This window comes from Polypterus senegalus, chromosome 3 (assembly GCF_016835505.1).
Source record: "Polypterus senegalus isolate Bchr_013 chromosome 3, ASM1683550v1, whole genome shotgun sequence".
Lineage (NCBI taxonomy): Eukaryota > Metazoa > Chordata > Cladistia > Polypteriformes > Polypteridae > Polypterus > Polypterus senegalus.
Window position 1 is genome coordinate 289,156,959 of NC_053156.1, and position 24,312 is coordinate 289,181,270.

At 41.4% G+C, this 24,312-nt stretch overlaps 1 protein-coding gene across 2 annotated transcripts in view; it reads right to left on the reverse strand.

Moving 5' to 3' along the window:
- The window catches only part of ampd1, a 131,635-nt gene that overhangs the window by 31,624 nt on the left and 75,699 nt on the right, over window positions 1-24,312 (reverse strand). For both annotated transcript variants that reach the window (XM_039749392.1, XM_039749391.1), the window contains 2 exons: window positions 20,121-20,247; window positions 2,072-2,235 (listed from right to left, as the gene is read on the reverse strand). In XM_039749392.1, the coding sequence (XP_039605326.1) occupies window positions 2,072-2,235; window positions 20,121-20,247 (291 nt within the window). The remainder of the gene's footprint in view (window positions 1-2,071; window positions 2,236-20,120; window positions 20,248-24,312) is intronic.

The following is a 24,312-nucleotide window of genomic DNA, read 5'->3' on the forward strand; positions in this document are numbered from 1 at the left end:
CCCTTATTTTAATTCTTGTTTATTTTGTCTTTTTTCTTTTTCTTCATCCTGTAAAGCACTTTGAGCTTCATCATTTGTATGAAAATGAGCTATATAAATAAATGTTGTTGTTATTCAAGGAGTTGATGTAGAGGCGGTGCACTCTTACTAGTACTTGGGGGTCCAGATCAAAGACAGGTTTGATTGGTCTCATAACACAAAGGAACTGAGAAGAAAGGGCAGAGCAGGCTCTTCTTCCTTAGGAGAATTCCTTTAATGTGGCAACTGACATCCTTCTATAGCTCTGTAATGGCCAGTCTGGTGTGCCAGGCTGGTAATATTGTGCCCAGTGAGTGTATATGTGAATGCATTTAAAATTCTGGGTGCTACACAGTATATAGATGTGCTCATTAGTTTACATACCCTGGCAGAATGTGTGAAATATTGACCACTGTTTGGAAAATATAAGTAATTAAGCAGAACTCTTTTCTTTTTAATTAGGGAGTGTGCTCAGGTGCAGCAATTTATTATCACCCAATTGTGCCTGCTCTTTTCTTTTTAAATCACAATGATAACTGAAATCCCCCAAATGGGCCTGTTCAAACATTTACACACCCTTGAATGTTGGAGCTGATAAGATACACACACGTCGACACACACAGGTTCAAATTAAGGGTAATTAAGTGAGAGGGTCCACACCTGTAACTTCTTTGACTGTAATCAGTGACTTTGTATAAATAGCCAATTTAAATTCATGCAGCGCTGCACTGACTTTGCTGGATAGCAAGCGATGGGGAAAGCAGAAAAAAAAAACTGTCAGAAGATCTGCGAGAAAAGGTTGTTGATTTGTGTAAATCAGTAAAAGTACATAAAAAGATATCCAGAGATCAGAAAATGGCTGTCAGTAGTGTACAGACTCTGATAACGAAAGTTCTGCTGTTACCAAGCCACGGTCAAGTAGACCAACCGAGATTTCAGCCACAACTGCCAGGATCATTTGTCAAAATGCCAAATGAAGGCCAATATTTAACAAATTCTGCCAGGGTGTGTAAACTTTTGAGTACAACTGTACACGTACAATGCTACTAGCATGTTGTCATTAAATTATTAATGAAACTTTCATAGGAAAGTAAAACAGTATTCAGTTCTCAAATGTTAAGTTCTTTATTAATTAACCATTAAGGACGACATCATGCTCGTCCACATCAAGTCAAGTCAAGTTGGGGAGCATGCACTGGTACAGCGCTTTGCCGCACCCACTACACAACAAAACAACTCGGGATCCCGGTTGGCAGCCCCTTAGGCAGACATGTGGTCCAGTCCCACCCTCCGGAGATGTCCCTCTATCTGTCACAGCCAGGTGTCATGTGGATGACCCCGTGGCCTGGTCCAGCCACTCGGGTCCCCAACAATGAGGATCCTACGAGCTGGATCACCCTCTGGGAAACGTGCCACGTGGCAATAGTGCTGTAAATGATGCTCCCTCACAATGCAGGTAATGTGCCTCATTTGGAACTCCATGAGCAACCGCTCATTAGACACAAAGTCAAACCAACGATACCCAAGGATCTTCCGGATGACACAGTACCAAAAGAGTCCAGTCTTAATCTCAGGTCACTGGATAGCGTCCATGTCTCGCAACCATATAGCAAGACAGGAAGCACCAGGACTCTAAAGACTTGGACCTTCATCCTTTTGCAGAGATATCGGGAGCGCCACACACCCCTTTCCAGTGACCTCATGACCCCCCAAACTCTCCCAATCCATCTACTGACTTCATAGGAAGAGTCACCAGAGACATGAATGTCACTGCCAAGGTAAGTAAACCTCAAGTGTTTCATAAACTGAACTTAATTGGCCAATTACTGATAAAGGTAGAAAGAGAAGAAGACCTACGGTGTTTAAGAGTGAAATCATACTCAGTGGAGATGAAGCCAGATTTTAATTGCAATCATCTAGTAGAACTTGGGTTTGAGCAGATAAAAATACATATTATGGGTAACTAATCAGAGTTGATCATGTTTGCAAAAAAGGCTTGACAATAAAACAGTTGGCCATACTGTGAATTTAAATAATAAGCAGTGAGACTCACTTGCGAAGCTGGTTGATGACCATGATGTTAGCATACATATAGTAGATGTAGTAGGAGTAAGACGGGTTCTTCTCAATGTTCCATTCCTCAGGCTTGGGGCTCTTAGTAGAAAACATATGACCACTGTGCTTTGACTCGTCATCCACACTGTCAAATCCTGTCACCTGCAAATTAGAAAAGTGAGGAAATCACGAAGAAGAAAGTGTCAGGGTGGTTTCTAGAAGAAATAAATTGTTACAATTTGAGTGCACAAACAAATAGCCTACAAAGGATCCAACAAAATCAGGCCAGGTACATCCCTAGCCTGCCTAGTATAGGCCTCACTCGAGGTTGCCTAACTCCAAACTAAATTGGCATTCAGCGTACACAGGCCCAAAAAGGGGATCTAGCTTCAAAAGTTTAAAATAATGTAAATATTCCAAAAAATACCAAAACTGTTCAGGGATGGCCCACAGGGGGTGATGAACCATGAAAACCTCTGGCTTGGAGATAAGTCCGACACAAAATGTTTACAAATGCTGGTATTTATTTCAAAAGAATAGCACAAAAGAACACCAAAATAGACAATAAGAATTTGCCTAAATTGCAATCCAAGGCATTCAAGACCTGATACAAATCTTCAAGCAAAACAAAAAAACAATACACAAGATAATGTTCTCCCCTTAAATGACAATCAATGCAATAGCTGAAGGATTCATTGCCACCCTCTCTATAAAAAGGCTGAGGACAGTCCTTTAACTGTGTTGTCAGGATGGCCTCGGCTCTTGGTGTCCCATCCACAAAATGCAAGGGACACAGAAGAATATGTAATATATAGAGACTAAATAATAATTAAATAGAACAATGGTAACAAAAATATCTCTCTGTTATATAAAAAAATCCTGGGACAAGACGAAACTTTATAGCCTGGGACAAGACGAGACTTTTTCAGAGAGATAATTTCATGTCCTGTGAGATGAGTCTTTGTGCCACGAGATTTAACCACGCCTGGGGCCGGAAATAACAGACAAAGAGTAGATGACAAAGTAGAACGTCGTAAAGAATTCAAAAATGTTGGCGCAATACACATGCAGAGCAGGTTAGAGATAATGAATGTACTAAAATTTGAAAGTTTCAAAAAATGATAGTAAAGCGCATTAGCGCAACCAAATGGAAATTATTACTCGCTGAAAGAACGGAACAGCAAAAAGAGATTGAATATGTGGACATAGGTGATATGACAGAAGTATGTAGATATTGTTCGGCGGTGACTTGTACATCGTCTAATTTGTGTTCCCATCAGGGAAAAGTACTGTTTCTTCCCAATGAAGAGGCATATCAACAAGAAATAAAAGATTGGTTATTTGGTGAAAGTGAAATCCACAAACACTACAGGCAAAATATCTGAATCTGCAATAATCTGTTCGCATCATTCAATGCTCAAAATGTAGATTTACATGATTCAGGACCATACGCTATGAGAATCTGTGGTCCTGCAACAATTAAAGCTACTACAAGTTTAATTTCAAAGAAACCACAATTTGGTCAAGTTTATCTTTTCGATCACAGATAAGCGATGCAACACTGAATCAAAACAGTTAAACGATCGGACGAATTAGAAATTATACAGCCAATAACGGATACAAATCCATACTTTTAAAAGTATTGCACTTTACACAAAATGTATCTGAAAAACACAGACAAAGAAGTTTTCTTGGATTTCTATATGAGATAATTCCAACTCCCACGAGACAAGACTTTGTGCCAAGAGATCTAACGATGCCCGAGGCTGGAAGTAAAAGACAAAGAGTAGACGACAAAGTAGAATGTCATAAAAAGGTTCAAAAAAGGTTGGCGTGATGAAAGTACTAAATTTCAAAAGTCTCAAAAAAATGACAGTAAAGATCGCATTATCGCTAACAAATGAAAATTATTACTCGGGGAAATAACGGAACAGCGAAAAGAGATCAAATATATGGACATAGGTGATATGACAGAAGTATGTAGCTATTGTACAGATTTAAACTTTAAGTCAGAGACTTGTAGATTGTCTAATTCGTGTTCCCATCAGGGAAAAGTACTGTTTCTTCCCAATGAAGAGGGCTATCCACGAGAATTAAAAGATTTGGTGTTTGATGAAAGTAAAATCCACATACGTGAGCAGCAAAGACGTGAAGTGGCTGGCGTGTATCGCAGGCTGGGAGGTTGGCGAGCGAAGCAAGCAGAGGGCAAAGCCCTCTAGTATAAGTATAAAAAACACATGAAAACTAATATTATCATCTTGCCTAGCTTAGGTACAGTCTGTCTGCAAAAAACAAACGATGAAAATGTGCTTTTCAAAAACGGATATGCTGTAACTGCACCATACTCTTGCTAAGTATCCCTTTATTTTTTTTTTCATTATTATGATTCCAGGCATACATTTCTTTCATTCAATTTCTGACTTTCCTTCCACAACCCCTAAAGTCGTGCATGTTAAAGTGGCACCCTTTAGTGGAATGGTGCCCTGTCCAGGTTGAGTTCATGCCTAAGTAGCACAAAAATGGCCCCTGCATCCCTGAGCTGGATGAAACTGGTTTAACAAAAGCATTTAATGTTAAATGTGTTCCAGCAGTAAAAGGCTCTATAATTGATTTCTGAAGTTTAAAACAGGTGTGGCTCCAGGACAAGTTGGAAGGATTTAATCTGCGAGCGCTCCTAAGAACTGCTAACAAATCCCTCCGGCAGTACAAGAGTTTATTCCGTGGGAAAATTATTATTATTACTATTACATTTTTGGCCAACGTCTTTATCCAAGATGACGTCCTATATCAGATTACACTGCAACTCTTTCCAATTTTTTTTTTACAATTCGCAAGGTTGGTTAAGTCAGGGTTACACCGCTAGTCAGAGGCGGAAGTGAATCAGTAACCACTGTCTTAGCCACCACCTCCCGCAGTGCTTTGAAATGATCCCACCATACAAAGGGTGAGTTCCACCATCCCTGTAAAAAAGTCTTTATGCCTCTAATTAGTTTTGATTCACACAATAACGTCACCTGGCCAAGTCACCATGCGGCGTGCAGAGATGTTTGCCTCTGCCTGTTACTGGCAGCCGGCTTATGGTCTCGGAGAAACATATTGACAAGCCAACACTGAAAACCAAGTGTGGGATTCCCTTCTTATTGTTAGTGCTAATACTGTGCACTATTTTGTTTTAATGCAATTATAGATCTGCCGGGGTCATATATGACCAACATGTTTGTTTTTTTTATTTCAAATGTGGAAAAAAAGTATTGCTACTACCTCAGATTCTGTTCAGTTATATCTTTTTTTATTGTTTTTCTATAAATCTTTGACGTGCCTGAGTCAAATATGAGCACATTTAAAAGAGAAACAATAAATAAACATTACTTGTTTTTCAATACATTCATGTTGGTTTAGAATTAGTCATTACCTGCTACTTACTGGCTGCTGAAAATGTCTGGCCCGGCTAAATATCTTGGTTTGAAAATCTGGCCTAACTTAATTTGTAATTGAACAGCCCTGTGCTACGGTGACGGCTGCATCTATGGATACCCACAGAGCATGTTGGGAGCTGGAGTCCCGTCGGTCAGCCCTGTTGCGTTCAGTGAGAACTGCCATGGGCACAGACTTCATGGGATTTCCAGCTAACCCAGAAGAGCTTCAGAGGAACAGTGTCATGACACCGGAAGTACTCCCAGGTCCTGAATAAAGGAAGCTGCTCTACTTCAGCCATGAGAGTCAGAGTCGGGAGAGCAGCTGGACGACACTTGCCAGGAAGAAGTGGAGAAGAGAAGAGAAAGAAGAGAGAAGGTACATTCTGGTATTGTGTTGTATTATACACAGTGAGAGAGAGAGACCTGACAAGGGTCTGGGGTGCTGTTGTGCCCCCAACTGGCCACAGCAGATACACTTCCAGGTTCATCATTAATGTTTTTCCTCATTAAACCACCACACTAACTGTAATAGGCTTGTGAACTACTAACTAGGGGTCCAAAGGATTCTTTTAGGGATCTGGGACTCTCCAGGACTCATTGTCTATTATTTGCTGTTGTGGTAAAGCTAAGTATCCAAAAAACTAGAAAAGAGGATTTATATCAAATAATTCAGACAAACTGGGTTAAAGGAAGTAGAAAGATACATGATTAGAAACAGGAGCTCAAATCAAATTGGAGGACAGCAAAATCTAATGACTAAAACCTAAAAATGTAATTTCAAGAAACCAAACCAAAATTAGAATCTTGAAATCCCTAACCAAGAGTTAAATGGTAGAAAAAGTAACCGTGAGGTTGTTTTTGAATTATCCGAAAGCTTGGAGAAGGCCACCATCTTAAATAGTGTTACTATATAGCAATCACGCATTGCGATGCCAAGAAATACGAGGTGGAAATGATCATTAGTGATACTACACTATGGCTGCAGCCAAGCAAAGCAAGAGGCAGCTGTAATTAAAACCATTTCCAAAATGATGTCATCATAATAACGATAAAATTAATAAGAAATCAAATGAAGCAACAAATTAACAAAAATTAATTTACAGGTTGAAAAACCAGAATTCACAATTTTTATATTCTACTCATGTCACAAGACTGTGGAAGACATTGGAGTAAAAATATCATTGAACTACAAATTTGATCTTGAAATCTCAACAATTGGCAAACACCTTAATACCTGTAACCTCCTTAGCGTCATATGTACCCCTGCAAAAATGAGCCAAAAATGTTGAATTGTTTTCAACAGAAATGTTATTACGGGTAACAGAGACATGTAAATAACAAACGTCAATGTGATCACAGTAGGAAAGGTCTGTCCAAGTGTCCACAGGTGGTAGATTTAGTACTCGTTCTTCTTCATGTGATGTGTGTTGTGCACAGCCCAGCATCACAAGCGGGACAATCGAAGTGTGTTTCTCTGCACACTTTTCTTATAGCATTTTTCTGTTGCTTGAACATGAGAGGGTAAAATGTCAGTGCCTGATCTCACAATCAACATGCCCCTTGTGTTACTGTAGGCTATAACAGCACAAGACTTCATGACTTCCAAATTTCTCCTGGCACCAACATTGACAATTGCTGTACAGTAATCCCTCCTCGATCGCGGGGGTTGCATTCCAGACGCCCCCGCGATAGGTGAAAATCCACGAAGTAGAAACCATATGTTTGTATGGTTATTTTTATATATTTTAAGCCCTTATAAACTCTCCCACACTGTTTATAAATATTCCCTGCACAGTTATACAGCATAAACCCTTTGTATTCTCTTAGATATTAGGTAAGATTCATTGAAATTATGTATGTAAACACACTGTTTATATACAGTAAAACCTAAATATTATTTTAAAGATATCGAGTGTCTCCGATATCACATATGTTACCGCCATTACGATAGACAGGCCACCAGCAATAAATACGTCCAATGCAAGAAAAATAGTATACAGTAAATGTGTGTACAGTGACACTAAACGTACGTACATGTACTAAGCACTGTAAGTAGAAAATTAATTATGGTTACTCACCAACAATGACACGATGACTTGTCCGATAACAATGAGTTTTATTTTACTGCACAACAAAGGAGAGCGTTACAGCCCTTAAAGGAGCCACTTCAGGCGATTGTGTAGCACTGCCGTTGTTCTTTTTCTGTCAGTCTTCAATCCAAATCCCTAAAGCAGATTCCATCCAGACTACCGCCTTATTACATCCATCACAAATCGTTTTGCACCCTGGTTAAAAGGACACTGCAGCCGTAGATCTTATATTCCTTTCCTACTTTTTAAATAAAAAGAATCGTAGCCTCATTTATGCTGTAATGGCATCCTACAGCGGTGTAGATTTTCCCTTCCTTCAACAAATACAAAACATTTACCTTATCGGCAATCGTTAGCATCTTCCGTTGGCGCTTGGGCACGGCCCCTGAACAAGTAGCAGGAGCAGATCGTTTTGGAGCCATAATGAAGGGCTTGACTACGCACAAAGATAAACACAAAAGAGCACTAATAGTTAACTCTTTACACAGCGAAACACGTTGATGCTGAATGAGCGAGACGAGACTTCCTTGTTAACACTGCATTCAGCACACAGGAACTTAACTGCGTGCTCTGATTGGTTAGCTTCTCAGTCAGGAGAACTTAACTGCGTGCTCTGATTGGTTAGCTTCTCAGTCATCCACCAACAGCGTCACTTGTATGAAATCAACTGGACAAACCAACTGAGGAAGCATGTACAGGAAGTAAAAAGACCCATTGTCCGCAGAACCCGCGAAGCAGTGAAAAATCCGCGTTATATATTTATTTATGCTTACATATAAAATCCGCGATAGAGTGAAGCCGCGAAAGTCGAAGCGCGATATAGCGAGGGATTACTGTATTGCGAACACTGCTTAGGGGGGCAAACATCTTTATTGTCCTTCCACTTGATCACAATTATTTTGCTACGCAGTTACTTGCAAAACAGTAAAGTTTCACACAACCAAATTCATCAGGCAAATCACGATATTCCGATCGTACAGTGCCATATGCATCACTTTAATTATCAATGTGAACGTCTGATGACCAATTCACACTGTCATCACTGTCGCTTGATTCAAGCAATAGTTCAGTTACCGTTTGTTCTAAAACTGGACTTACAGCTTCTTGTTTACACACCAATGTGTTTCAATTCAAGGCTCCACCCCACTTATGAATATTGATGAGTTAGTTACCATAGAGTGGCAGAAAGCATACAAAAATGAATGATTTTTTACAACATGATGTTATTTCAGGCTTAACTCTTTAAGAAACAATGCAATATTCTGTCAAAAAAGGTTACGAACAGGTTACCCCAAATAATACTCTGGGTTAGTTGGTTTTACATAGAATTTTTATTTATGTTTTTGTCAATTGATTAGCTGTATTATTTGCCCTGTGAGTCTGTATCTTTGTTTCCAAGTTTCTGCTGCTTATGAATCTGAATTTCCCCATGGGATTAAAACAGTTAATCGAATCGAATCGAATCCCAAGACAAAATCACACTTAGGGTTAATGCTAAGGTGGTTAAAAGAAGTTGTGGTCTAAACAAACCAACAAGTAGAAATCCCTTACTGTAAATGTCAGGTTCTGTAGAACACAATTTCTTCTGTTACGATTGATGTACAATGTTACATTTTTGCACAATTTTTGAAATCTATTTTGGCTTACATTATGTGCAATTAAATGTTTTTTGAGCCGCAGAATTAATTTCCCGAGTTTTGTTTTCTGATGGTTCCAATTCTTCTGACATCTTGCTTTCCACCATGTCCTGTTAAGTTTACTTTTCATTGTATGGAAGGCCTGTGAAATTGGATTAAAATTGGGTGACTGGCTTGGCTATTTATGAATTATCTATTTTTTAGCTTTGACAGACTCCTGTGTTTTGTTAGCAGCATGTTTGGATAAATAACTTTTTGTAGGATGAAGTGCCGTCCACTGAGTTTGGGTGCATTTACTGGAACTTGAGCAGATCAGACTGATTATATAAAGTCAGTGTCAGAATATATAAAGTCAAAACTTGATTATATAAAGTCAGAGTTAGAATATATAAAGTCAGCGTCGGAATATATAACTTCATTCCTGAATATATAAATTTAAAGCCAGATTATATTGATATTGATTGAAACAATGCAGGCACGTTTTCAGGAAACTCAATGAGTTCCTAATACAACGTAATGAAATAAGTTAACAAAAACATATTCAGAAAAATATTTTTAAAAAACCACGGTTCAGTTAATTCATTCAAAATGATGTATGTGCCCGGCATTTTGAACACTATGTTTATTTATTCTTTTTGTATGGGTGTATTGTTGGACGAACCTTACAAGCCCGATCGACTCTGGGTGGCTTCTGTTGAAGTTTACCTTTCACTAGTACGAGTGAAATGACAAGCACGGAAATTTTATATATTCGGGAATGATTTTATATATTCCAACGCTGACTTTATATAATCAGGCTTTGACTTTATATATTCGGGAGTGACTTTATATATTCCGTCGCTCACTTTATATAATCAGGTTTTGGTGTTATATATTCAGAACACTGACTTTATATATTCCAAAAATCATTATATTTGCCTGTTTGGCACCCCATAATATATATACACACACATACACATATACATATATATACTCAGCAAAAAAAGAAACGTCCCTTTTTCAGGACTGTGTATTTCAACAATAATGTTTTCAAAATCCAACTAACTTTACAGATCTTCATTGTAAAGGGTTTAAACAATGTTTTCCATGCATGTTCAATTAACCATAATCAATTAATTAACATGCACCTGTGGAATGGTCGTTAAGACCTTAACAGCTTACAGAAAGTAGGCATTTAAGGTCACAGTTCTAAAAACGCAGGACACTAAAGAGACTTGTCTACCGACTGTGAAAAACACCCAAAGAAAGATGCCCAGGGTCCCTGCTCATCTGCGTGAACGTGCATTAGGCATGAGGACTGCTGATGTGGCTAGGGCAATAAATTGCCATGTCCGCACTGTGAGACGCCTAAGACAGCGCTACAGGGAGACAGGAAGGACAGCTGATCATCCTCGCAGTGGAAGAGCCCGGATCTCAATCCCATTGAGCACGTCTGGGACCTGTTGGATCGCAGGGGGAGGGCTAGGGCCATTCCTCCCAGAAATGTCCAGGAACTTGCAGGTGCCTTGGTGGAAGAGTGGGGTAACATCTCACAGCAAGAACTGACAAATCTGGTCCAGTCCATGAGGAGGAGATGCACTGCAGTACTTCAAGCAGCTGGTGGCCACACCAGATACTGACTGGTACTTTTGATTTTGAGCCTCCCTTCATTCAGGGACACATTGTGAAACATTTTTAGTTTATGTCTTATGGTGTTGACTCTTTTAGTGTTCATACAAATATTTACACATTAAGTTTACTGAAAGTAAAAACAGTTGAAAGTCAGAGGACGTTTCTTTTTTTGCTGAGTATATATATATATATATAATTGCGCAACAAATTAAAAGGAACAATTTGAAAACACATCAGATTTGCTACCGATATGGACTAGGTAATGGAAATGAAAATGATCAATGCACAGAGGGCTGAATTCAAAGACACCCCGAAATTCAAAGTGACAAAGTGATGAGGCAGGCAGGTTCTTCAATTGTGCCAAAATTTAATTTGTAGCAACTCCAAATCGTACTCAGTAGTTTGTATAGCCCTGGCGTGCTTGTATGCATGCCTGACAAGGTCATAATGAGACAATGGATGGTGTCCTGGGGGATCTCCTCTCAGATCTGGACCAGGGCATCTTTGAGCTCCTGGACAGTCTGAGGCGTCAGATGGACCAAAACATAATGTCACACCCAGAGGTGTTCTATTGGATTTAGGTCAGGTGAGTGAGTGTGGTGGCCAGTCAATGGTATCAATTCCTTCATCCTCCAGGAACTGCCTGCATACTCTCGCCACATGAGGCTGGGCATTGTGGTGCACCAGGAGGAACCCAGGTGCCACTGTACCAACATAGGGTCTGACAATGGGTCCATGGTTTCATTCCGATACCTAATGGCAGTCAAGGTGCCGTTGCCTTGCTTATAGAGGTCTGTGCGTCCCTCCATGGATATGCCTCCACAGACCATCACTGATCCACCACCAAACTGGTCATGCTAAACGATGTTACAGGCAGCATAACGTTCTCCACGGCTTGTCCAAACCCTTTCACATCTGTCACATGTGCTCAGAATGAACCTGCTCTCATCTGTGAAAAGCACAGGTTGCCAGTGTTGGTCCTGCCAATTATGGTATTCTATGGCAAATGCCAGATGAGCACTATGGTGCCCACTACTGGATGTCGGGCCCTCAAACCACCCTCATGAAGTCTGTTTCTGACTGTTTGGTCAGAAACATTCACACCAGCGGCCTGCTGTAGGACATTTTGTAGGCTCTGGCAGTGCTCATCCTGTTCCTACTTGCCCAAAGTAGTAGACACCAGTGGGTCCTGCTGATGGGTTAAGGACCTTCTACGATGTGCCCTGTCCAGCTATCCTAGAGGAACTGCCTGTCTCCTGGAATCTCCTCCATGCCCTTGAGACTATGCTGGGAGACACAGCAAACCTTCTGCAATGGCACATATTGATGTGCTATCCTGGAGAAGTTGGACTCATGTCACCAGTAGTGACACTGACCGTGGCCAAATACAAAATGAGTGACAAAACAAATATGTCAGTGGCCTCCCTCCACCAGTTAAACCATTCATTCCTGTTTTGGGGGTCGTCTCATTGTTGCCCCTCTACTGCCCCTGTTGTTCATTTCATTAAACTGATTAACAAGCCCCTCTGCTACTGAACTGAGCACATCAACAAGTTTCACTGACTTGATGCTCTACTCTCATTCAAAAATGCTCCTTTAATTTTTGAGCAGTTTATTCAGTATATGTGTGTAATTTTCTCATTTAACGTGTGAGCCCCTTTTTGTAGAACTTGGTTCAGCCGCACCACATCATTTGCAGTTTTGCACCAAATGGTCCATAGTAGATCCAGCAATGGTGCCCCCATTTCCCTTGATGCCCTGGGCATGTGCTTATTCTGTTTAATGGTTAATCCAGCCCTGTGCCAGCATGTCTGTCTCACTGCTTTTGATGGTTTTTTTTTTGGATTTCTTCCTGCCCTGTGCCATCCTGGTAGTGATGGTGTCCTTGCTCCTGATGACCTTTTGCCAACCATTTAGTCTTTTACACTATTTTAGGAAGAAACTCTCATCCATCTATTTGTGGCCAAAATTTAAAATGCACACAGTTCATAATGAAAGACTTTCTGAAAACGGCCATCCTGCCTCCAAACCTATAGACTGTACTTTGCCACGAATTATATGAAATTACCTTCTACAATGGGTAAAAAAACATAAATGAAAAAGGCCTCAATAAGAAATGCGTGGGAAAAATATTGACTGTACAGTCATTGGTCTTGTAAAGCTGTTTAACCGCGTTTAGCACTGCTTGGGTAGATGAAACATCAGCTGCAACACCGGGAGCAGCCCTGAGCAGGACGGCAGCACATTTACGGGGCACACAAACTGTTATGCTTGCTGAAGCAAAAAGGATAGAATAATGGAAGCTGATCAGTTAGACTAGATGTCAATACAAGCCATAAAGTCATCATTGAGGTCTGGCCAACCTTTTGCCAATCCTGAAAAAACAGAAAAAGGGGTCTCGAGAGCACTAATGGTAAGCAATAACAATCATGTGATGATTTCTTTTGATTTATCCTCAAACTTGCATAAGCTTGCAAACTTTGGAAGCGCACATTGCGAACCTTTTATCCTATTGGGACGGCGACGTCACCTCCCGGGGTTGTTGCATAGTAGTGATGAGTGAATGCCATTGAGTTTGATTCATCTCGATTTTAACGAATATTCAGAAAGCTTCAGGAATTAAGCCAGACTCAGTGAGAAGCACTGAAGTCAATGAGGAAGAAGAGAAACTGAACCTGTGTAGTACAGATTAAAATGGTGCAATGGTCATTTAAGGATCTCTGGGGGCTAAGGAAGCATCTGACAACCAGGACCAAATACCAGTGGATCTGCCAACCATGCAGGACCAATTATTGTGGCCAGAAATGCGAGTTGAGGTATAAGGCAGCAGTGCTAACCACTGCACCACACAACAAAAGATGGAATGAATACCACAAACAAGATACAAAAATTGCCCATACTAGCAATAAGTAAAATCTATACAGTACATATGCTGGGGGCTCTGCCCCCTGCTCACTTTGCTCACCGACCCCCGGGCAGGCGCTACACAATAGTCACGTCACGGCTCTGCTGCTCGCGTATGGGAAAGCGAATGTACAATTTAAACAGATTGTTATTTTCATGAGAATTGTTACTTATGCATAATAGAACTAACTATTTTACATTACAGCGAGTAATTAACCATATTAAAAAATAGAAAACATAATAAATTGAAAGAAAATTATGTTTCATGTTGCGTTAGAGGTATTCGTTGCGTTATAAGTTTTCATTCTGTTTGGCTTTGAAATTAGCACGCAAATACTTTTTAAACTTACACTTTTACTGTATCATTTTTTGAATTAACTTTTCATTAATATCACATTGAATTTTGATTCCGTGTTTGAAGTTACATTGTGACAACGCAACGTATAACCCCATGAGTAAATATCGTTTCTTTCTCTCCAATAAATACACCGACTTTTTTTAAGTGTTTCTCCCTGTGATTTGTTAATTGTCAACGGGAAACTCTAAACATTTTAATACGAATGGCAAATCAAGATCTCCTTTGGTGTCTAATGTTATCCCCTGATGATATACTACATTACCTTTCTTGTCGCCTGTTAAAATTTTATATGTCAGAATTGTTCGACCGATTTTGAATACAACTAATCTTAATCTATTCCTTAGCCCATCACTCAGACATAAATTACACAGTAACATTACGATACATCCTTCTTTCAACAGTAATTCGGCCGGTGGAAGACCGGATGGTGTTAATGGGTATAGATATTCAGTCAGTACATCAGTCATTATCCAACCCACTATATCCTAACTACAGGGTCATGGGGTCTGCTGGAGCCAATCCCAGCCAACAAGGCAGGAAATAAACCCTGGACAGGGTGCCAGCCCACCACAGGAAACACACACACACACCCCGATTAGGGACAATTTAGAATCGCCAATGCACCCAACCTGCATGTCTTTAGACCGTGGGAGGAAACCCATACAGACATGGGGAGAACATGCAAACTCCACGCAGGGAGGACCTGGGAAGCGAACCCAGGTCTCCTTACCACTACCACTGCACCACGGTACCACCGTCAGTCAGTCATTATCCAACCCAACATATAGGGCGGAGTGGTGTCTCTGAGGCTAAGGATCTGCGCTGGTATCCCGAAGGTTGCCGGTTTGAATCTCCGTCACTGCCAAAAGAGATCCTACTCTGCTGGGCCTTTGAGCAAGGCCCTTAACCTGTAATTGCTCCAGGGGCGCTGTACAATGGCTGACCCTGTGCTCTGACTCCAAGGGGTATGCGAAAACTAACAAATTCCTAATACAAGAAATGATATAAGGTGAAATAAAGACCAAAGAAAAAAAACCTACTATATCCTAACACAGGATCACAGGGGCCTGCCGGTGCCAATCCAAGCCAACACAGGGCGCAATGCAGGAAACAAACCCCGGGCAGGGCACCAGCCCACCGCAGAGTTGTAGATGTTCTTCAGGATATTGCAAATTGATGTTTTCATCTTCCACACCATCACCACCAACTGTTTCAGCGTAGTGTACAGATACGCATTTAGCCAATTTGCCATGTAACTGATCGACAGTTTTCATATTAATTCATTTGACTTCATCGTTTTTCAGTGCTAGGATTGCCCATCTACTCATTTCTTATATTGATAATCCATCCATTATCCAACCCGCTATATCCTAACACAGGGTCACAGGGGGCCGCTGGAGTCAATCCTAGCCAAAACAGGGCGCAAGGCAGGGCTCCAGCCCACCGCAGGGCACACACACACACACCACCCCTACACACCAAGCACACACCAGGGACAATTTAGGATCGCCAAAGCACCTAACCTGCATGTCTTTGGACTGTGGGAGGAAAACCACGTAGACACGGAGAGAACATGCAAACTCCATAACCCTTCGGGATGAAATTCTTTAATAAGATTTGAGCATAATAAGTCTGCTTTTATTGGGAATTTAAAGTGTAATAGAGAGGTATATACTGGGTGAGTAAAAGTAGGTTGACAGTTGTCTGTAGGGAAAAAGACAATCAGGTCATGACTGTTACATTAGCTTTATTAACTTTATCAACTCAAAAGAATGTCACAGGGCACCTAGGTAGAATCCCCTAAGTGCTCAAATTGCTGACTTTGCTTACTCAAAACTCTAAACTTACTTTAGCCTGCCACCCAGGAGGACCCAGTAAGTGCCCAGGAAGAAGGACAGGCATTCCAGCCAGGATAAATGAGGATTTCTTGTCTGGTCAGGAAGCCATAATGGAAGGATGGCCAGACTGCGGACACTACCCAGCTGGGGTGCAGTGCTAACACAACTGTGCTAGAAACTTGCCACACAGTCTCTAAATTTGATATGCCCAGTGATTTTCATTTTGGAAATGTAACTTAGAATTTTGCTAATGCTATGCTTATTAGATGTGACTCCAGTAAATTGGTCCTTTGTTCGAAACACTCCAAGTACCCCTGATGTAAAGACACAACTCTGGGCCATGATGGAAGTCTCAGTACAAAGCACTTCGACATGCCAGCCTTTAAAATCTGTCCCGGGCTCTGTCACTAGCCAGGCCTTTTCCCCTGCTGGTTGCCCCCGCCCCTTCCATCTGGGTCTGTTGCTATGCAACACTGATCACTGCACAGTCACATGATAGGAAGAGCAAAAAACATAAGAGAGGAGCCCAGATGTTGGCATTGCTCTATCAGTGCTCACTACTGTGCTAATGCAAAACTTTTTAACCTTCTCTGGTGCTTTTGTTCCTTTAATTTTTTTTGGATCTTCTTCCTTATATTTTTAGATTGCATTATTGTCTTCTACCTTTTTCTTTTTGAATTAATAGTCTATTTTTTGGCCTGTTTTTCAACTGCGTCTTCAACTTTTATCTTGAGCCTTTTGGATAAGTTGGGCTTCCGCTATCTTTACCTGACCGTCTGATTATTTGTTGAGCACTTTTGGATTACAAATCGAAACAGTGAACTACAGATGTTATTATCTGTTGTAAGAGCTAATCTTAGAAAACTAATGTTTGATATTAAATTCATATGTTTGCTTTCTATAGAATAGCTTAGCTTTATCTGTAGAACAGAGAGTTAAATAAGCCAGTTAGGAAACAGTCTTACTGCTAGCGTGGATGGTTAGATGTGTTTGCCAAAAGCAGATGGCATACAGTTTTCTGACCGTGTTTAATTCGCGTAACATGCCTCAAGTGCGACTGTATGACCAAACTTAGAGAAAAGCAACAAGATACATGAGCCTTAAAGAGAACTTTTCTTAAACAAGAACTTTTCCTTTCTTTAATACCAATTTTCCCTCTATTTTTGTGTGAACTGTTTTGCTTTGAAGTTTTACTAAAACTAAAATATTTTGTTTGCGGTGGGCTGGCACCCAGCCTGGGGTTTGTTTCCTGCCTTGCGCCTTATGTTAGCTGGGATTGGATCCAGCAGACCCCCGTGACCCTGTCGCTAGGATATAGCGGGTTGGATAATGGATGGATAGATAAAATATTTTGTGAGTGGCACAGTGGGTAGTGCTGCTGCCTCACAGTTGGGAGACCTGGGTTCGCTTCCCAGGTCTTCCCTATGTGGAGTTTGCATGTTCTCCCTGTGTCTGTGTAGGTTTCCTCCAGGTGCTCCAGTTTCCTCCCACAGTCCAAAGACATGCAGGTTAGGTGTATTGGTGATCCTAAATTGTCCCTAGCATGTGCTTGGTGTGTGACCTGGGGTGGGCTAACCCACTGCCCGGGGTTTGTTTCCTGCCTTGCGCGCTGGGATTGGCTCCAGCGGACCCCTGTGACCCTGTAATTAGGATATGGATGGATAAAATATTTTCTCTATAAAATTATTTAAACATGCATCACACTGGTGCTTGAATCATCCTATGAAGCAAACTAAAAGCTGCAGAACTTTAGTAACTTTGGATAAACGCAGCTACATTTGTTATGCCTCCTCTTCTATAAGCACATCCTGCTCTTCATTCAAATTATGGTCAGCTATGACATTGTTTTGTTATCCATCATCCTAGCGCAGCTGTCTCATCTAAGGAAGCACAACTGGTGGGACTGCATTAAGATGGCAACTGCATCTCCGACCTTGTCGGGTTGTAGCGGTCTCACAAATATGGTTTGCCGGACAAATGCATTTGCACATATTTCTTTGGGGCGTTTCTTATACTGTATTTTGTATTGCTGCATTCCAGATGTCAGAGCTGAGAGTGACGTCATACCCCAGTTGACTGCATTCTAGTAAAACATTCGGAAAACCAATATGGATGTGTCTAGGAAAACCTTTGTTGTGTTTGCTCCATTGGAATAAATAGCAGTTGATAACAACACATCGTGTGGTATTTTGTGTATCCAAGTTCCGTAGAAACATTTCCACAGAAAGAAGTTGGACTGTACTGTGTGTGCGTCCAATTTAATGAGACACAAATAGACAGAATTGTTAATCATCTTCTTCTTCTTCTTGTTTCAGCTGCTCCCGTTAATAAACTCTATAATACTGCAGCTCTCACTAAAGTTTGTGGTGTACTGTATGTCACCATTTTGGATTGACGTCATGATCTGAGGGTCTGATAAACACGGACTTGTCAGGCCAACCCCAAGTTTCCGAGTTGAGGAAATCAGAAACTCTGAATTTCCACTTCGAATGGAGCACAGCATATGCTTTGAAGAATTTGCCTTATCTATGCCCTTAAGGGAATTACCCAGCATGATTTGGGAAAGGTCCTGTTTGGGCTGATGGGTGGTGGAAGAACTAATAATAACAAGGAAGTGGATGGTGGCAAAAAAAAAGGAGAAAGTCGCAAAGTCAGCAAGGAACCGAGTTACACAAAAGTCCATCCTGAAGAATAAAAGTGTCCTGAAGAAACAGGAGTGTGTTAAAAGGAGAGGAAAATGAAAGAAGAGGACTTTTTTTTTGGTTCCTTCTACAATAAGTACCTCTTTGGACGCTTGTGTGAAAGTCTGTGTCGGACTCTCTGGTAGACAAATAACTTCAGCCTTGCTGGAGACTTCTTACAATCCACCAAAAATGAGGAGCGTGTTTCTCATAATCTTGTCATTGCTATTTCTGTTTTTTTATGCTTTGGTCTACAGAGTACTTGTTACGGAGAAGGTAATCCTCATTTTGTTGTCCTACAAGTATATTGAATTTGTGTCCTTCAATACATCGTTGTTCTCGTAAGATTATGGTATTGAATGTGTAATCTTTTTCAGGACATGGTGTTTGGAGTAATTTAGGGCTTAGTATTCACCTGAGTTCCTGAAGCTTTTTAGGAAAACATACGTATATCAGTATTACCGTATTTACTCGCGTACCACGCGCCCTCGTCTAAGAATCGCACCCTAATTTTTACAAAGAAAATCACGAAAATCATTTTGCCCCGTGTATGACACGCGTTGTGATTGTATAGGAAGCATTTAGAGAGAGAGGGGGAGAGCGCGAGCAAGCAAGCGAGAGAGAGAGCACGAGTGCATGAGCGAGAGAGAGAGAGAGCGCGAGCAAGTGAGCGAGAGAGAGAGCGTGAGCAAGTGAGTGAGAGAGAGAGCACGAGCAAGCGAGGAGAGAGCGCGAGCAAGCGAGCGAGAGAGAGCGCGAGCAAGTGAGCGAGAGAGAGAGAGAGCGCGAGCAAGTGAGCGAGAGAGAGAGCACGAGTGCATGAGCGAGAGAGAGAGAGCGCGAGCAAGTGAGCGAGAGAGAGAGCACGAGCAAGCGAGCGAGAGAGAGCGCGAGCAAGCGAGGAGAGAGAGCGCGAGCAAGTGAGCGAGAGAGAGAGAGAGCGAGCAAGTGAGCGAGAGAGAGAGCACGAGTGCACAAGCGAGAGAGAGAGCGCGAGCAAGTGAGCGAGAGAGAGAGCACGAGTGCACGAGCAAAAGAGAGAGGGCGAGCAAGCAAGTGAGCCCAGGCAGAAGAAGTAAACTTTACAGAATTACATTTCCTTGTGTATGACGTGCACCTGATTTTGTAATGCTAATTTTCAGGAAAAAATGGTACACGCGTAAATATGGTAATTGTCCTTTATGTGAATCGGGATGTTTTCCAAGTGTGCAAGAGGCATTACCAGGTGGTGCATATAAATTTGACAAAGAAGATACTCCAGCAAAGCACTGGACTAAAATCCACTGCCTATTGCTCCTCCATCTACAGACCTTAATTAGGCAAATAAATTGCAGTCAGTGAAATTTAACATTTCAAAGCTGGTACTTAGCCCCAAAAGTCCAAAGTGGACTTCTTTCTATCCCCCATGTGATGTGAAGGAAGTTGCAACACATCTGACATGAGAGTGCGGCAGCTCTTTTCCGTGATGTGTGTTGCGGCTCACATGCAGCAGGGCCATTTCAGATCACTTACATGCTTAAGGAAGATACTGAGCTCCTTATTGCTCTGTGGGTTGATGGTGGCTTCGATGACTGGGAGGAAGATGTTCTCCAGCATTTTCCCAAAGTGAGGCACAAAATTCTTGGCTCTGAAAATGTCACTGAAAATAAATACATAAATAAATAAATCAACACACATGATAATTGATTGATTCCATCCTCAATCCATCTAAAGCTTTTACTTCTCAAACATGGCTGTTAGATATAGAGGTGAATACTCCAGTCAGCTCTTCTTTCTTGTCTTTTGCAGACTGCTAATTGTTAAAACTACTTTAATGTTTACATTTTTTCCTCAGATTAATTAGCAATTTCATTTTTCTTTAGATTTCTCCACACTGCTGACTATCTATGAGCCTGCATGAGTCACATCATGTCACGTCTATTGTCCTGCATAGAAAGTACGAGGGACGTTCAAAATGTTTCCGCACTTTTTTTTAACTCTATTTATTAAGAATTTCAAAAACTTTTCCACATGGTCACCTTCCTTTGCGATGCAATTTTCCCAGTGCCACACCAACTTCTTACTACCCAATTACTACTCCTCCCTCCTTCACTGTTTCCAACGAAAACATAAAAGTGCAGAAACTTCTCTTCAGCTGACAAATATATAAATACATAAGAGGTGTGATCAAAAAGTATGGTGAATGTTGATGCAGAGCACCATCCAAGAGCAACGTAAAACAATTCAGTGCCGGTTCTGACGTGTCCATCCTATAGCCGAGTTTGTGACCAGTTTCAACTGGCTTGATACTGTCAGTCGATGGTGAGCCAATGTTGAGTTCAAGTGGGTTTTTCAAGTTTCTCGTTAATAATGGACATCGAGCAACGCATTAACAAGAAATTTTGTTTCAAATTGCAAAAAGCTCAGGAAACCCATCAGATGTTTACATCGGTTTATGGTGACACTGTAGCGACAATTAAGACTGTTTACAAGTGGTGTGATCGATTTCATAATGGGTCTGACTCAGTTGAAGACGAGAAAAGATCAGGATGTCCTTCAACGTCAATAACCGTTGAAAATGTTGAAACGGTTTCATTCTTCATCGTGACAACACATCCCTTCTAGTACGACAATTTCTGTCGAATAAACACATTACGCTGTGTCCGCATCCACCTTATTCGCCAGATCTGGCACCGTGCACCGAGATCTGGCTGTTCCCTAAATTGAAAATGACCATGAAAGGCAAACAATTTCAATCCATTGAGGACATCCAGGCAGCCACGACAGCGCAACGAAAGACACTCTTGAAGGAAAACTTCCAGAACTGCTTCACAAAGTGGCAGGAGCGTTGGGATAAGCGCATTCGAAGTGGAGGAGAGTATTTTGAGGGTGACTAGTACTTGTAAATCTTTTACTGCAATAAACGTTAATTTTTTTAAATATTCACCCTATTTTTTGATCACACCTCGTACATGCATGCATACAAACTTGTAGTTGGAAATCCACAGAGGAAGAAAATGAGCCACGTATCTTAAAATAGCTTTTGAATACTGCCAGGATTCATCATCAGAGGAAAATGATTAAACGTACAGGAATCCAAGGACGTATATAGAAAAGAAGAAGGGGAAGGTAGGTGGATTGTGGGGGGTGAATGAGATGGGGTTCGGAGGGAGACTTATTCACATACAAGTTTGACCGGACACACATTTAAATGGAATTCAGTGCAGATAAAATTCAAGACTAATACTAAAGTGCCAGAGAACTGGCTGAAACGTAAATATCCAATGAAAACGCCATTAACAGACATTTGGACATGAACTCAGCATGTGCAGGCTTGAAAAGAAGAACATGCAAGTAATAAATAAGACTTTATGACCAATACCCTCCGAACTCCAGCTCATCAATAACCCCCCTCAACATCCACCTCCCCTCTCCTCCTTATTTACTATATATTGCCTTGGATTCCTGTAAGTCTAATCATTTCCTTCTGATGACGATACCTGATAGGTTGTCAAAAGCTTAGGAATAAAAAAACCATTTTAAGATACGTGATTCATTTTCTCCCTTTGTGGATTTCCAGACACAAATAAGCAAACTGTATCACAGACCTTTGCTTCCATTCATACATACATACATAAATAAGCAGTATACATGGCATGCAAATTTATATAACATTTGTTCTTAAGACTGACCATTCAGCAACCTTATGACTCGTAGGTAAATACTGTCGCTGAATCTACTGCTGTGAGTGCCAATAGTCCTGCGTGGTTAGGTAGGATTTAGTCTCATGTATACATCTGGAGTCAACCAGGAGTTAATTGTGCTTAAAACTGGGAGGGGATAATTGGTCAGCTCACCGAATGTCACATTTCTAAACCAATCCAATGTCTTGTGAAGGCGGGGCTCAAAGTAGGGCTGCGAAGATCAGAGGTGCTTTGTTATTCTAGTCCGACATATAGCAAGCGTCTGTTTACAATAAACTGTCTACAGTCAGAATGCCTCCTAAAAAACCTATTAGACATGTAAATGTGTGTTGCGTGTGTAGAGAGCACATTGCACATTTTATAAATAAAAGTTATCTGTTGCAAGGGGCGGCAGCATAGTGGCCCAGTGCTAGTGCTGCTGCCTCACAGTATGAAGACCAGGGTTCGCGTGCATGTTCTCCCCGTACTCCGAGTACACCAGTTTCCTCCCATAGTCCAAAGACATGCAGGTTAGGTGGATTGTCGATCCTAAATTGGTCCTATTGTGCAGTTGGGGGGTGTGAATTATTATTCATGGTGGCTCTAAAATCCATACTAACCTACTCTCTCTTCTGTTCCTTTTCTGGTTTTCTGTGGTGGCGATCTGCACCACCATCACCACCTGATCAAAGCACCGTGATGTCCCTACATTGACGGATTAAAGGCATCATCAAATTCTTCCATGGGAACCCTGAATACCATGAGGACTGATGGAGGTCATTGATGTTAGGTAGAATGCCTAGAGGGGGCTGGGTGGTCTCGTGGCCTTGGAACTCCTGCAGATTTTATTTTTTTCTCCAGCCGTCTGGAGTTTTTTTGCTTTTTTTTGTCCTCCCTGGCCATCGGACCTTCCTTTTATTCTATGTTAATTAGTGTTGCCTTATTTTAGTTCTTATTTATTTTGGGTTTTTTTTTCTCTTTCTTCATCATGTAAAGCACTTATTTGTATGAAAATCCAAATGGGGTTTACTGGAGCCAATCCCTGCCAACACAGGGTGCAAGGCAGGAAACAAACCCTGGGCAGGGCGCCAGCCCACCGCAGGGCACACACACACACACACACACCAAGGACACACTAGGGACAATTTAGAATCGCCAATGCACCTAACCTGCATGTCTTTGGACTGTGGGAGGAAACCGGAGCACCCGGAGGAAACCAACACGGACACGGGGAGAACATGCAAACTCCACGCAGGGAGGACCCGGGAAGCGCCACCGTGCCGCCCTTGTATGAAAATGTGCTATATAAATAAATGTTGTTGCTGTTGGATGTTGTGTTCGTCCTGTGATAGACTGGCAATCTATCCAGATAGGCTCCAGCATTCCCCTGTGACCCTGTTCGGGGCTAAGCATTTTAGAAAATGACTGACTGACTCTTGCAGGGGAAAAACCCTTCAGTGACATCAGATTATACATTTGACGGCACCAATGGACGAGTGGTAAACGTGAACAATGCTTTGTCGCACGTGCTGGGTGTTCAGCATTACGATGATAGTGTTGGCGTCGATGTGAGCTTGAAAGAATTGTCAGCCATATTCATGAAAATATGAGCTGCAAAATATGCAAACAGTGTGTCACACTCCATGAAGAGGACTGTCATTAAGAGAACAGAGAACAAAGAGCCACTGGAGATGCAGATTTTGTACTCCAGACACCCGAATTAACAAATCTGCCTAACAACAGCAGTAGACTCACAGATGAGGCTGCACAACATCCACCTTCTAACTACACAGATGACGAAAGAAATATAACATTACCATCTAATTGGAAATGCAAACCTGCCGTAACAAAATAGCCGCAGCATTTTAACACGTTGTATATCCACAGATAACCATGCCCATCTAAACTCTGTTTGCTTTTATTATGTCATATCATGGAGCAATAGCTAAAATGACAAAAAGATATCATAGCAAGCAGAGGTAACTTCTCAAATGTGTGCAGCCCAGTAGCTGTGGTGGTCCACGTGCGTCTGTCTGTCTCCA